The sequence below is a fragment of the Gavialis gangeticus genome, unplaced genomic scaffold (genome assembly GCF_001723915.1).
Source record: "Gavialis gangeticus isolate Ggan-Ray unplaced genomic scaffold, GavGan_comp1, whole genome shotgun sequence".
NCBI lineage: Eukaryota > Metazoa > Chordata > Crocodylia > Gavialidae > Gavialis > Gavialis gangeticus.
Genome location: NW_017729031.1, coordinates 43,261,965 through 43,275,846, shown reverse-complemented (window position 1 = coordinate 43,275,846; position 13,882 = coordinate 43,261,965). Strand labels below are relative to the sequence as shown.

Sequence of the window (13,882 nt, the reverse complement as noted above, 5' to 3'; positions counted from 1 at the left end):
CATGGGGATGGGTCCTGCCTTGGCAGCTGGCACGGCCCCCTTACTCCTGCCCTGTGCAACGGTAAAGACAGGGCCTGCAGTTTGTCTCCTGCATCTACATTCAAGTGCCTGAGCAAGCAACCGACCACCCTGCAGCCCTGCTGAGGACTGGGTCCCTGACCGGCATGCCCAGTCACAGGTCTTGGAACTGAGTGCTCTCAGCCCCTGGCCTGCAACGCTAGAACCCCCAGGGAAGTTGGGTGCACCTTGCACTTGGCTTTGTCTCAGGCAGCTGCCCTGGTGCCCTGGGAAGGGCAGAGACCCCTTGCACCAGTCAGTCCCGCCCTGTACCGCCCTCACCTCCTTGCACTCAGTGTCATGGGGCTTGGGGTCAGCCATCTCAATACGCTCCTCGCCCATCAGAGGCATGCAGGTGTCGGTCATGTGGTTGTGGTTGTGGTGGTGGTTGCCCACGATTGAGTTCATGCTGGAGCTGGAGTGGTTCCGGGGGAAGAAGCCCTCCTTCTCATCGTTGGGGTGGCTGGGAGGACGGCGCCGGTCAGAGCCGTGGGCGGGAGCAGCCCTGCCCTCGGCCCCCAAAGCCAGTGGCGATGGCAGGACTGCAGCTACCACCCTCCCCGGTGGCCAGGCTCTGAGGGAGCAGGGTGCCAAACCCCTATGGGTCAGGAGAGCGGCTCCTGTGTCTGGGTGGGTACCCAAGCCGTGCAGCCCTGGGCAGGAAGTCAGGGATGCTGCGACTGTCCCCAGCCCTGCACCCTCCCCTCCCTGCTGTCAGCATGGCTAGCTCTACCTGCCCATGCTCCCTCAGGGACTCTTCCCCGCAGGGCTTCCCCCTAGCCTTGCCCCATCCCCATCCCAGCATCCGCCCCAAGCAGCCACACAGGAGCTCCTGCCGCAGTGCCCTCACTGTCCTGCTGCCCCACCTCCCCAGCCCAGCTGCCCTGCTCCCCGCCAGGTCATGGCCCTCCCCAGCTGTCCCCTCCTTCACTGGGGCCTGCCGCAGCTTCCTTCCTTGCCACCTGGCAATGATTCCCCTCCCTCTTGCCAGGCTGAGAGCCCCCCACACCACCCTTCCCTCCTTCAGGGCCCTGGTCTCCCTGCCCCAGCCCCTCCCCACACTGCCCAGGAGGCACCAGCGCCCTCCAGCACACACCCTCCATTGCCTGCTCTGTGGGACCAGGCCCTACTCCAGATACAGGCAGGGAACCTGCCCCTACTAGATCCACTCCCAATGTGACCCTAGAGACCAGCCTCTCTCCCTGCTTTCCGCTCCTGTCCCATGTGCCCCCATCCCCTCCAGTATGCCTGCCACTGCCCCTGCTCTGCTTCACCTGCAGCCCATGCCCACCTGTGCTTCAGCAGCAGGGCCCGCAGCACGTTGGCCCTGTCCTCAGCTTTGATCTGGTCTGAGATGATCATGGTCTCCACCACCAGGTGTGCGATGCCCGGGAGCGTCGTCTGCTCCAGGTCCAGGAGGATGGCGCCTGCAAGCAGCAGGGAAAGTGGCTTGCTTAGCTCTGCACAGACCACGGTGCCACAGGATGTCACCGGGCTGGAGCCCCAGCAGGGCACAGGCACAAAGGTGCCTGCCACCGTCTTGCACCCCTTTGGTCTCAGGCCGTGCACACTTGCAGCATTTGGCCTACATTTCATGTCTGTGGGCACCCCTCAGCCCACATGCACTCCTGTTGCCCTTCACACTCCCCTCACACATGCCCCACACCCTGACAGGCCATGGACACCATACTGCGACTCATCCACATGCTGGTCCTATCCCTCCAGCTGCCAGCTTGTCCCAGGTCTAGACCCCTCGGGTCTCTGCACCAGCCACGTGGGATAGCTGCCCTGAGCTGCCCCATGACGACTCCCACCAGGCCTCGCTCCACAGTGCTGGCGCTGTAGCTAGGCCGCTTGCATCTTTCTCCATCATGCAGACCCAGGGCCTCCTCACTTCAGGACAGCCCTGAGATCCCCTCAGGTCCTGTGGCTTATCCTCTGGCCCACTGACTGCAGCTGTCTTCCTTGGGCTTGGACCAGGTCTCGTGCCTTGCGTTCCCTCTGCTAACAGTCCCAGAGACTGTTAGCATGGGGGAGACTCCACTGCAGCTCAGCTCTGGGGACACGAGATCTCAGGCACCACAGCCCCTCTGGGCTGCTGCTGAGTTGGTTCTTGCCAGTGCTGTTCACAGTCACACTGGCACCTCCAGTGCCAGGTGAGCAGGGAGAGCTCGGTTCGCTTCTGGGGCAGGGGGTTCTCCTGCGGAGCTCTGAGCAGCTGAGCTGGAGCACGAGTGGCCCTGCAGCTTCTTGGGTTTTGCGGCTGAGAGGGCAGGGAGAGGCCAAGGGGTTGGTGCTTTATGGGAGGCTGCGCCTGGAGCAAAGCTTCTGGCTTGGGGGACAAGCCCTGCGCTCCAGTCCAGTTCTGCTCCGTGTGTCGAGGAGCAGGGGATTCCTCCGGGGCTGGTGCTCCCGTGCATGGAGTTGCAGACAGCCCCAGCATAGGGACTGAAGTGTAGGGGTCACATGTCTAGTTAGTGTCTTTCCATGGTGTGGCCCCAGGCTTTGTCTGCAGCAGAGGCCCAACCCCATCCCAGCAGAGACAGTCAGTCTCTGTGCCTCTGCCACGAGATCTCTGCTTGCCTGGAACTCCTGATTTGGGCTCCCCCAGAGGGACCCACGAGCCCCTGTGGGACTGCAGCAGGTGCGGGGCCTATGGGGCCCTTGCACTGCCCAGAGCTCTGGGATGCAATGAGGCAAAGGCTCCTCCCTGGACACATGGGTGCCTCGGCCGCCTGCACATGTTGGGACAAGCTCAAAGTCATTCCCTCTCCCCACGCAACACAGAAATCAGGAGACATCAAAGCTCAGCTCAGACCTCCTCCGCAGGCAAGGCAGACCCTGGCTCAGCTCAAACCCTAGATCTCCTCCATCTAGGGCTACTCTCTCTCCCTCTATCTCATGCCCTGCCTTACTGTCCCACCACCCTTCCCCAGCAGGACTCAGGCAGACTCGCTGCCCTGGACCACCTGGGATCTGGGCCCCCCAGTAAAAATACAGCTCAGAAAACACATCAGCCCACACACAGCAGCAGCACTGCCCTCTGCACAGACCCCGGGGGGCACAAGAGCCAGCCCCAACTCTGCCCGTCATATTTAGCCCCTGTCCACGTGCTCACAGACCCAGGGGGTTTATAGATTCATAGGGGTATAGATTCATGGATTCATAGATTCACGTGGGTTGCCATGTGCTTAGAAACTCGGGCAAGTTCAGAGCAGGTCAGCTACTTAACGACTCCTGTCAGCAACCGGGGGTGTGGGGGAGAGGGGCTGGAGGGCAGAGGGCTCACAGCAGCAGTGGCGAGGACCAAGACAGACACTGCCCCAGGGACAGGGTCCAGGGACATGTGTGCAGAATGTGTCCCACTCGGGAGCCTTCAGCTGCACGTGGATGGCTCTGGCCCCACACTGCACCAGTGCTAGCTCAGGCTGCTGTCCCCTGCCCTGAAATAACATGAGTGTCTCAGGGAAACATCAGACTAGAAAAGCCACAGCCTCCTCTGCCTTGTCAGTGGCTGGAGCACTTTGCCTCACGAGGTGGCAGGATGTGGTCACACCAGGCACATGCACGCTATTCCAGGAACCCACAGACAGGCAGAGCGACGGGCAATCACAGACACCGTCACCTTGTCGGGGAGGAGCTGCAGGGAGGCAGGAGCAGACAGGTACGGTAGCAATAGATTGGCATGCCAGGCCTTTGCCCTGAGAGGCCTGGGGTACAGCCATCCAGAAAGGGTGGGGGGAAGGAAGTCTTGGGCAAACAAGTGCTTGCATGCACATTGGGGTCGAGCTCTGGGCACTTTCTGAACCTGGGAAGAAGGTGATGCCCTGGAGGATTAATATGGGGCAACAAAAAGGGATGCCTTGCTCAGGCTGAGTGCAGCTGAGGGAGCCATCCTGCGTGGGCTGTCACTGATCCCTGGACTCAGCCATATCGCACAGATCTGTCCAGCACTACAGCAGGGTCGCTATGCGAGTACAGGGGCTGGCATCCCTGGCAGGCTGCTATCTGACATGCAATGGATATCTCACTGTGGTATTTCAGAGCGTTTGCTTGCAGTAACTGGATGACTGCCCTTGGCCCTTGGATTATAGCCAAGTGATGGACGTGGCCAATTGGATTCCCATGCCAGGCAGGCACGGCGCCACGGCTTGAGGGCAGTTGTCACGTGCCTGATAGGGCACAGGCCTAGCACAAGGGAGAGGCCACCAATGCCCCCCATCACATCTCTGTCAGGCAACAGCAGGACCCTCTCCCTCAGCCTCTGCTGAACATGTCCATAACAGCAAGGTCAGGAGCACAGATGGTATCTGCCTACAAGGGCCTGTCCCACCACAGAGCCTGGGCTGCTTCCCTCGACCATGTGGGCCGGGACTCACCATGAGCAATGGTCTTCCTGAGCTCCAGCAGGCTGCGGAAGGACAAGGAGGCCACATGGGGCTTCCCCCATCGTGCTGTGTCCTCCTCCACATCCTCCTCAAACTTGATCCAGCGCGCCGTCTCCCTCCAGTGCATCTCCTGGTTCTTGTCCACCACCAGCTCGTTCAGTTCCACAAACACCTGCGGGATAGCAGAGCATAGGCACAAAGACCTGACCAGCTAGGCAGCTCTGGTCCCCGCCCCTCTGCACAAAGTCACAGGAGAGCATGGGGCCAAGTGCAAGGCCCTGGGCTTATTTTTAAGGTGCCAACCAGCCAAGGAGCAGGATCATGCCTTTGCCTACCTAGGCTTGGGTGAATGGGCTCAGCAAGAATGGACCTCAGGCAGACGTGGCAGAAGCTCTGACCAGCACCTGCCTACCTGCTTCAAGCCAGGCAGCCAAGAACAGACTGTGCCCTGAGGGGCACAAGTGATACCACCCAGCACTTCTGGTTGTCTGTGCCACAAGGACTTTACCATCTCCACTGAGCAGTGCTCAAATGGGAGACCCCCCTTCTGCCTCAGGGCCACGATGGCATTGGCAGCTCCCAAGATTGCATCGGGATCCTTGTGATGCTTGAGGCTTTTCTCCCAGTGGGAGCCATGATTTGGGAAGAATCTCAAAGAAATACTGAAATAAAAAAGTTCTTTCCCAGATGTGAAGAAGAGCTTGAAAATGTGACCCTCACGAACTGGCAGCTCTAAAGCCAGCAAGCCCCACAGGCATCCTTTTACAAAGCTCATGTGTTTTCCTACCCCCACGCCAATTTCTGGAACCCAGTACATGACCACAGACACTAGGAGAGTGGGGAGAAGGGGAGGGGAAGTCATGTACCCAGGAGCAGGTCCAGGGCTGGGGGGAATGGTGCATTTGCACCCACCATTGATTCTTGCTCCACCCAAAATTTAATCCCAGTTTCCTGGCAGTGGCAGCAGCATTTCTAGTCAAGCAGACACAAGAGTCACTTGACAGCCTGGCTCCTTATTATAATCCACCTGATCCCCACACTCCACAGGTGCTGATGACCCTCTCTTCTGTTTAATTGTCTTGACGTTCCCCTTTCTTTTGCCATTCGCTGGCTGCTAGCTGCTTCTGGGAAGGAAGCTCCTGTTTCACAGCTCTCCACATTTTTAACCCATGTCAGTGAAATTCTGTTTGTTTTTGCTTTGCGCTTATACTGAATATTACAGCCCCAGACCCTTCACATTAGCAAAGCTTCTAGCTTCTTTTTAACTGGAGAAACACGTGTCATGTTATGTGTGACGATGCACCTCACCATCTGCACCCCCAGCCCTTTGCAAAATACTAGATCTGCTTATGCATGTACCTCATGGGGCTGCCGGTCCAGCTTCTTCTTCTTCTTCTTTTTCTTGACTGATGGAGCTGTCACCATCTTTTTGCTTGTCCTAGTGATCTGGTTCCGAGATGGTTTCTTCACCAGATGCCTCCTGACACCAGGGTTGTCTTCAAAGCGGTGGCCTGGGTGTGCAGGGAGGAAGAAAAGACAAAATACTGGGTGAGCAGAAATGTCGTGGCAGGTGGGGGATGCCCAAACACCCCGTCTGCTTCTCACTGCTGCTGGTAGGCGCAGTGCGGCCAGAGCACTTGCACTCCAGAGACAAACTCTCAGAACCTGTCAACTGGCACTTCCAGGGGCTCCTTGCATCTTGGGATGCCACCTCCTGTGACAACCCCAGCTAGCCCGAGGGCCTGTTAGTTTGTACAAGACTCATTCAGCAGTTGGTGAAAGCTGCAGGGAGTAAATGAACCCGCAACACTCCAACACCTCCCCAGATAGCATCCATGCTGCAGAGCATCCGACGTGGGATGGCCCTGTTGGGAAGAGCTGCTGACCTCCTCACCCACGACAGGGCCCCTGTACTCTCCATGGTTCACTCCGCAGCAGCACGGTGGGAAGGTAGTCGGCCTGGGGGAGGTGGGTCTTGACACCCCAAGAAGGGGAGTGCTTTGTGCTTCATGCCCCCATTAACCTGCTCCTGGGGACCAAGAGGCAAACAGCCCCAGAGATGGGCTCTGACTGGCTGAGCCTGTGGCCTTGATGCCATTATGGGTCTGATGAAGCCCTGCAGATGGGATTTGGATGTTCCCAGCCATGCCCTCAATGCCCTCCACGCAGGGAGAGCACTTGGGCTCTGGCTAACCCCTGTGTAGTGCAGGCAGCAGGGATGGCTTCTTGGGTGGCACACGCCAGTGTTGTTGGCTGCAAAAATCTGGGTGACGGTGCAGGAAGCTGCAGTGGCTTAGTGAGGAACCCCCCGGGGCAGAGTGACAGCTGCCATTCACTCCAGCTGCCCTAACTGGTGAGAGATCAAACACCCGCTCTCCTGAAACTCCAAACAAGGGCCACTGGCCAACAAGCAAGGGCCTGAGCTCCCACGTGGATGTGCCCCCCATGCTGGCAAGGCTCTGCACAACCCTGGTGACCACAGCATTGGCTGCTCTTGCTGTACCAGAAATGCAGTGCCCAGATGCCAGTGTGCTGCTGAGAGCTCCCTTGACCCTGCCCAGGCCTGGGGGTGGTGGAGCTGCCCTGCCACAGCCAATCACTGGGTGCCATCAGGCTGAGGATGCTGCTTCCCATCTCACTGGTGTCCCTGGAGGTGGCCGAGACCCCCTGGCCCCCAGAAGCTCACTAGGGAACAAAGTGCATCTTCCCTGGGGACTCTTGAGTCAGCCCTGCACGGGGTGGAGCAAAGGGCCAGCGTCTCCTCGCCCATCTCAGTGGCTGAGGGAGCTTCACCCCTTAGCAGGGGAAATGGGGGGCAGTTGAGGGGGGCACCAGACTTCAGTGCACAGCGAGGTAGCCACAGCTGGACACCCGTCTCCCCCACCTCAGCAACATGCCCAGCCCGAGGAAGGGGGTCCAGCTCCAGCATTGCTCTCAGGAAAATGGGTCACTACATTAAATAGAAACCAGATCCATACGGCGCCGGCAGGGATTTTCCCTCATGGACTGCACTGGCAATGTGAGTCCTGCTAACAGCTGGCAGCCTCCGCTTGCTGCAAAGCCAATAACTGCCCATCGACACCCATGTGCTGCTGCTGGGCTGTGGGCACCACCTGGGCACATGGCGCCTTTCACGCAGGTTTGCCCCTGTGAGCATGTCCCAGCACAGGCACAGCCGTGTTACAAACCTGCAAGTGTGCGCAAGATGTACACCTATGATGCCTCTGCTTCCATGTTTCCCCCACTTCTGACCCTGTCCCAGCCCCTGGCTTCAGTGTTGCACAACACAACATCCTCCCTGTGGGGCAGGGAAGGCCTCTCAATCCGCACTCGGCAGATGCAAATGGAGCCCCAGCCAGACGGCGTGACTCCCCTGCAGTCACGTGGCAAGTCTTCCTGTGGGGAGCCCCGTTCCCACACCAGCACCTTACAAGTGCCCCAAGGGGCTGCTCTCTGCTCTCGGCAGCCTGCCTTGCAGTCACTCAGCCTCCAACAGGGCCCTGGAGAGCCTGGCTGAGCACCTGCCTGCAAGGTCAAGGAAGCCCCAGTACCTTCTGAGCCCTTCTGGTACAAACCACACTGCTCATGCTGGGTCAAGGCCTGGGTAAAGATGCTGCTTTGGGACCTCTGTGGGAGCGGGCAGAGGAACCGCAGCCACCTGCCATGTGCACTGCAGCCACCTTCCCTTCCATGTCATCACCACCAGAGCACAGGCAGGAAGTGGCATGCGGCTACTATGGCGACATCTAAAAATAGGGCCCCAGTATCAATGCTGGAGGACATGACACCAGCTTATCAGGCCATCGGCAGAGCCGTCTGGCTGCCAAGTGCCCGACAGAGAGATGGAGCCTCAGTGCCTGGAGGGAGGGCCAGGCAGGAGCCTCCTGGCTTCAGCCATGGACCTAGACTGAGCACATCACACGGTAGGATGCACACACAGGAGCATCAGAGCTGCCACGCACAGCCTTAGACCACAGGTCCATTAACCTGTCTCCTGTGCCCCATGGCGCCCAGAGTGGATGCTGAAAGACAGGGCAAACTGGGTCTGACCAGGGTTTTTCCTGTTCTTCTCTCACTTGCAGCCTCCAACAGTTAAGGTCCAGGAGGCTCTGATTCAGAGGCCGTGCCCTCACTGCCCTGCTCAGTAACTCCTGATGGAGCTGTCCTCCAGTTAGACCCCTTTCCACACAACCACTGGCTGCTCACACTGCCAAGGCTCTCCGTCTCTCAGGGTGCTGGATGGCACCAGGACCAGCATAAACACACATGCACTTGATCTGCCCCTGTGCGCAGCAGCACTGCAGTGGTCTGCAGAAGCCCCTGCCAAGCCCAGGACCCTGCAGAGCTGCAGAGCTGAGTGCTGTCCAATACTGATGGGGCCCGAGCCTCTGGAGAGACCAGCCCTTCCTTCACCAAGGACCCAGGGGGTCCTCTCCAGACCGTCCTGCCTCTCTCCTTTGAGTGCAAGCAGCATGGGCTCAAGGCCAGGCCAGGCCAGGCCATCCACTGGTGCACATATGCGTGATGCCCCAGGAAACAGGACCACAATCCTGACAGGCTGTTGGGCAACACCCACCACCTGATACCTGCCCTTCCTTGCCTTCTCTCCTCATCCTGTTCTCTCTGTGCCACCAGAGCCTGCCTGCCAGCCAGCCCACAGCAGGGTTTGTGCCCACATCCACACCCATGTCCTCAGACTGGAGGCTCCCATACATCACTTTATCCCTTCCCCATCTCTAGCCCACGCCAAGAACCTGATACCCTCAAGGCTGCAGCCTGATCTGAGGCCCCAGCTCATATTCCAGCCCCTGGAAGATGTTGGTGCTGGCAGCCGGAGGTCCTGGCCCCAGGCCCCGTGCATCCTGCTAACTCCAAACTGCACCAGCTTTGTGCCAGAGACAGAGGTGAAGTATCACGGCTTCAGTCAGGGCCACTTGGGGACTGGCGCCAGAGGATGGAGATGGCTCAGAACATGCTGAGAACAGCCAGCATGCTACAGCTGCACCCAGCATGACTCAGGTAAGACACCGGCTAAGAAACACCTCACTGCAGCGTGGCTGGGGCTGAACAGATACCACAGACAGACAGAGATGCACAGACAGCAGGCAGCTCCTGCAGAGTGCAGATGTATGTGCCCAAGAGCACACTCCCCTCGGGGGTACCTTGTCTGAGATGCAAGGAGGGTGCCAGGCAGCAAACTGGGGGCAGGGCTTGGGGCTTGCACCTCCCGGCCGCCATGCAGGGTCCCTGGCTGGGTACTTACAGATGGGATCCCCATCAGGGTAGCCCAGGTGGTTCCTGATGGTTTCCCATAAATCATAATCCTCAAAGTTGAAGGCAAACTCCTCGAAATCCTCGTAGCCCATGGAGTTGTGGGCATGAATGCCTGGTCCTGCCTCTGGGCTGCTGTCCCCACCTGCCTCCTTCACTGCCTCCTCTCCCTCCTGGATGGCTGTCATGGTGCCCTGGGAAGCTCAGGCGTCAGTGCAATGAGCTGCCCGCCAGGTTTGCAAGAGGCAAGGGGCACAGCCAGTCTGAGCACTAGGGACGCACTGCCTGGGATGCAACCGGTCAGGACTTCATCAGAGCCATGGAGCCGGCTGTGCCAGTGCCTGCTCCCTCCAGCTGCCAGAGATGCCAGCACAGCAGCCCCTAGAGGCAGACAAGGTCCTGGGGCTGGAGAGCTTTGCTGCAGGAAGGCCACGGCCCCCCCAATGCATGGGGCCACAGGGCCCCCGGTCTGTCGTAGGTGCCCAATGGAGGCCCAGAGCTGCTGTGCAGGCAGCTGTCTGCTGCTCTCCCTGGCTCCCCCGCAGCGTCTCCTCCCTCCCCAGCCTGAAAAGCAGCCTATTGAATTCTCCATGTCCTCAGGCCCCAAGCAGGCATTTCCATGACGTCTCTGCTCCCTGCTCCCACAGCACACAGGGCAGCCCTGAAGGCACTTGGGCAGGGGTCTCTGCTTCTCCACAAGGGGATGGCTTGCCACACCCAGCTGCAGCAATGCCAGCGCTCGCATGGCACGCGAGGGTGCTGACAACCAGGAAAGCGTATCAAGAGGAGAGCTGTCACCCAGGGATGTGCAGGGAGACCTGAAAACAACAGGGTGATGGGGCAGCTGAGGAAATGCCTAGAGCTGAGGGGCTGGGGCAGGCAGGAAGGTTCAGAGCTTCAGAGTGGCTTGGGAGCAGAGGACAGGGAGCCTAGGACTGGGAAAGCAGGGGCTGCAGGACTGGATGGAGCAGTGCAGAACCTGGAGCTGAGAAAGCAGGGGCCATGGGTTGGGGTCGAGGGGGCTGGGTATGAGAAGCACTGAGACAGAAGGGCAATGAGTGTGGTGAGCTCACAGCTGGGACAACAGTGGCTGCAGGTCTGGAGAGAGGGGCACGGCACTGGGCAGAAAGCCTGGGTCTGGGGACAGAAGGGGTGGTGGGTGGGGTTTGCAGGGCACCATGAGAGGTGTGGAGAGAGAAGGGGCAGCCTCAGGCCTGGCGCTGGTGGGGGAAGGTGTGGCCCACAGGTCTGACTCGCTGGGGCAGGGGCTCAGGCGCAGGCAGGGCAGCACTGCACCATGCTGCAGGGCTCACTTTTCATGCCGTCCAAGTCGGCGGATGCCAGCATCTGGGCCTCAGCCTCATCGGTGGGCACACGCTGATAGGCCGCACTGTCCAGTGTGGTCATGCTGCCGATGCACATCCGCTCCTTCAGGTCATAGCTCACGCGCTGCCCACTCATCACCTGGCTCCAGGGCTTCCGCTTGTCCCAGCCCCGTGACAGGCGCTCCCTGGGCCCCGGGAGGCTGCAGAGACAAGCAGGTGCCTGGCAGCGGCTAGCAGCATGGGGTGGAAGGGGGAGGCACTCCCAACCCAGCTGCTTTGCAGGCCCTCCAAACTCCACTAAGGGTGGAGGTCTTTGGGCCCAGGCCTGGCAGAACCATGCATGGCCCTGGGCACACCAAGGTCTTTCTCCAGGAATACCCAACAGCCAGGAATGTCCCCTGCCCCTGCCAGGAGACCTGCTCCCTTCCCAGTGGTGAAAGAGGCTTCACAGCCACCAGACTCACAGTGGGCCCAGGCCTGGTGTGCAAGCCCTAGCACTGCAGCCCTGCCCACAGGTCAGGAGCCAGGCACAAGAGAACAGGAGGGGAAAACAGACAGCTCCACCCCTCACCATGGTGCCCAGCAATGGCCCTAGAGCCCCAACCTGGAGACCAGCTGGTGCCTGGGCAGGGTATATGGCTTCCAGCATTGCCTCTGATCATGTACCCCAGCCCCATCAGCCTGTGGGACGACAGTGAAGGGGATGCAGAAGGCAGGGAGCCCACCGTGTTGGTGTGTGCACCAGGCAGCAATGGAGCCTGCCCAGGCCATGCCGCTCACCTGTGGAGCGAGGCTGGGCTCCGGTCCTGAAGCAGGTGGGTGAGGCGCAGCCCAGGGGACAGGACACCGCACTCCTCATCCATGTGGAACCACGTCATGGCCGTGGCACTGCAGGCGTCATCCTCGTCACTCCCGATGGTAAACTGTGGAAAGGAGACCCTGGGAGCTCGGACCAGCTTTGCCTTGAGGGCAGCTACCAGGCTCAAGCTCACCACTTCCCACCTGCCCTGCTGTGGGGAACATACCCCTGCCCCTAGACCAGCTGGGGCAACAGTCTGCGGGAGCCTACCAGCCCCCCTACAGCCTTGCCTTTGGCTTGCCAGAGGACCCCAGCCTGGGAGATGCCTCCTTCCCTGGGGCCTCTGTCTCCAACTCCGGGGAGGCCACCTTCTCCAGGGCCTCCTCGGCCTCTGATTCACCGTCCTCCTCCTCATCTTCCTCCTCCTCCCCTGCCTCCGTGCCCTCCTCATCCACCTCCTGGATGGTGGGGGTGACCTCCGAGGGGGGCACCGAGGTCTTCTTCTTCTTTCGTTTCCTCCTCTTCCTCCGGCTGGCACGGGGGTGCCGCTTCGGGAACTTGAGGGCAGGAGGCAGGTGGGTGGAAAGCGGGTGGTGGATGTGGTGAGAGGTCTGACGATGGACTGAAAGAGAGCAAGAGCATGGCAGTCATAAGAACACAAGAACTACCATTTTCTGGGTCACAGGCCCACATTGCCCCAATTCCTGCAGCATACCTACAGGCTGGGGAACTCCCTTCTTGACAGCGCAGAGGCAGAAAAGGATCTTGGAGTCACTATTGATTCCAAAATGAACATGGGCCGCTAATGTGGGAATGCAGTCAGGAAGGCCAACCGCACCTTGTCGCGCATCCACAGATACGTCTCAAGCAGGTCCAAGGAGGTGATCCTCCCCCTGTATGTGACACTAGTCAGGCCGCAGATGGAGTACTGAGTCCAGTTCTGGGCGCCGCACTTCAGGAGGGATGTGGATAACATGGAGAGGGTCCAGAGGAGGCCACTCGCATGATCAGGGGCAGCAGGACAGGCCCTACGAGGAGAGGCGACGGGACCTGAACCCGTTCAGCCTCCACAAGGGAAGGCTGAGGGGGGACCTGGTGGGTGCCTATAAACTGACCAGGGGGACCAGCAGGCAATGGGAGAGTCCCTGTTCCCACGAGCACTACTGGGAGTAACGAGGAATAACAGCCATAAGTTGACTGAGAGTAGATTCAGGCTAGATATTAGGAGGTGCTACTTCACTGTCAGGGCAGCTAGGATCTGGGACCAACTTCCAAGGGAAGTGGTGCTCACCCCTACCCTGGGGGTCTTCAAAAGGAGGCTAGATAGACGCCTAGCCAGGGTCGTTTGACCCCAGTACTCTTTCCTGCCCATGGCAGGGGGGTCGGACTTGAAGATCTGCTCAGGTCCCTTCCGACCCAACCTACTATGAAACTATGCCCTGGCTCCATGGGGGGCTGCAGCCGGGCCTGGATCTGTTAAGCAACTGGCAGAGGTGCTCCTCTACTGGGTACCTGCTCTGGGATATGGCCTGGCCAGGATGCTGCCCATGGGTCCTTTTGCTCCCACTCTGGTTTATCAGGGGGGTTTGCTGTTCGTTTTCCTTGTTCGAGGCACCTGGAACGCTGCATCTGCCCAGCCCTGGCTCTGCCAAGGAAGCTGCGAGTGGGGGGCAGGTGGGTTGCGACTTCTCATGCTTCAGCCAAGAGGCAGAGCTCTGGTTCCTTCCTCCCACCTGCTCCTCAGTCCTTTGAGTCAAACAGGCACCAACCAAACCAAAGAGGTCCAAGTAGAGGTCCAAGTGCAGCTGATGGATCCCCCCCCCGCCCCCTCGACCCCACTCTGCTGCTGCAGCTCTCTCCCTTGCTCTTTGCCACAAGCCCCCAGGGTGGCCAGACCTGAGCTACTCCAGAAACAAGAGGGAAAACAAGACTCTGCAGGTCTAAAACTGCACAAGTCCCCAGGGCCTGTTCTCCAACCCCTGGTGCTAACAGGGCTGCGAGGCTGGGTTTTTCCCTTGTTGGTTCACAGTGAAATCACAGAA

The 13,882-nt window shown here is 59.6% G+C and overlaps 1 protein-coding gene across 3 annotated transcripts in view; it reads right to left on the bottom strand.

Moving 5' to 3' along the window:
* SLC4A3 (solute carrier family 4 member 3) overlaps window positions 1-13,882 on the bottom strand; it is a 45,106-nt gene that overhangs the window by 21,335 nt on the left and 9,889 nt on the right. For all 3 annotated transcript variants that reach the window (XM_019522685.1, XM_019522684.1, XM_019522686.1), the window contains 7 exons: window positions 12,131-12,462; window positions 11,822-11,964; window positions 11,030-11,241; window positions 5,805-5,956; window positions 4,437-4,617; window positions 1,349-1,484; window positions 340-520 (listed from right to left, as the gene is read on the bottom strand). In XM_019522685.1, coding sequence (XP_019378230.1) covers window positions 340-520; window positions 1,349-1,484; window positions 4,437-4,617; window positions 5,805-5,956; window positions 11,030-11,241; window positions 11,822-11,964; window positions 12,131-12,462 — 1,337 coding nt within the window. The remainder of the gene's footprint in view (window positions 1-339; window positions 521-1,348; window positions 1,485-4,436; window positions 4,618-5,804; window positions 5,957-11,029; window positions 11,242-11,821; window positions 11,965-12,130; window positions 12,463-13,882) is intronic.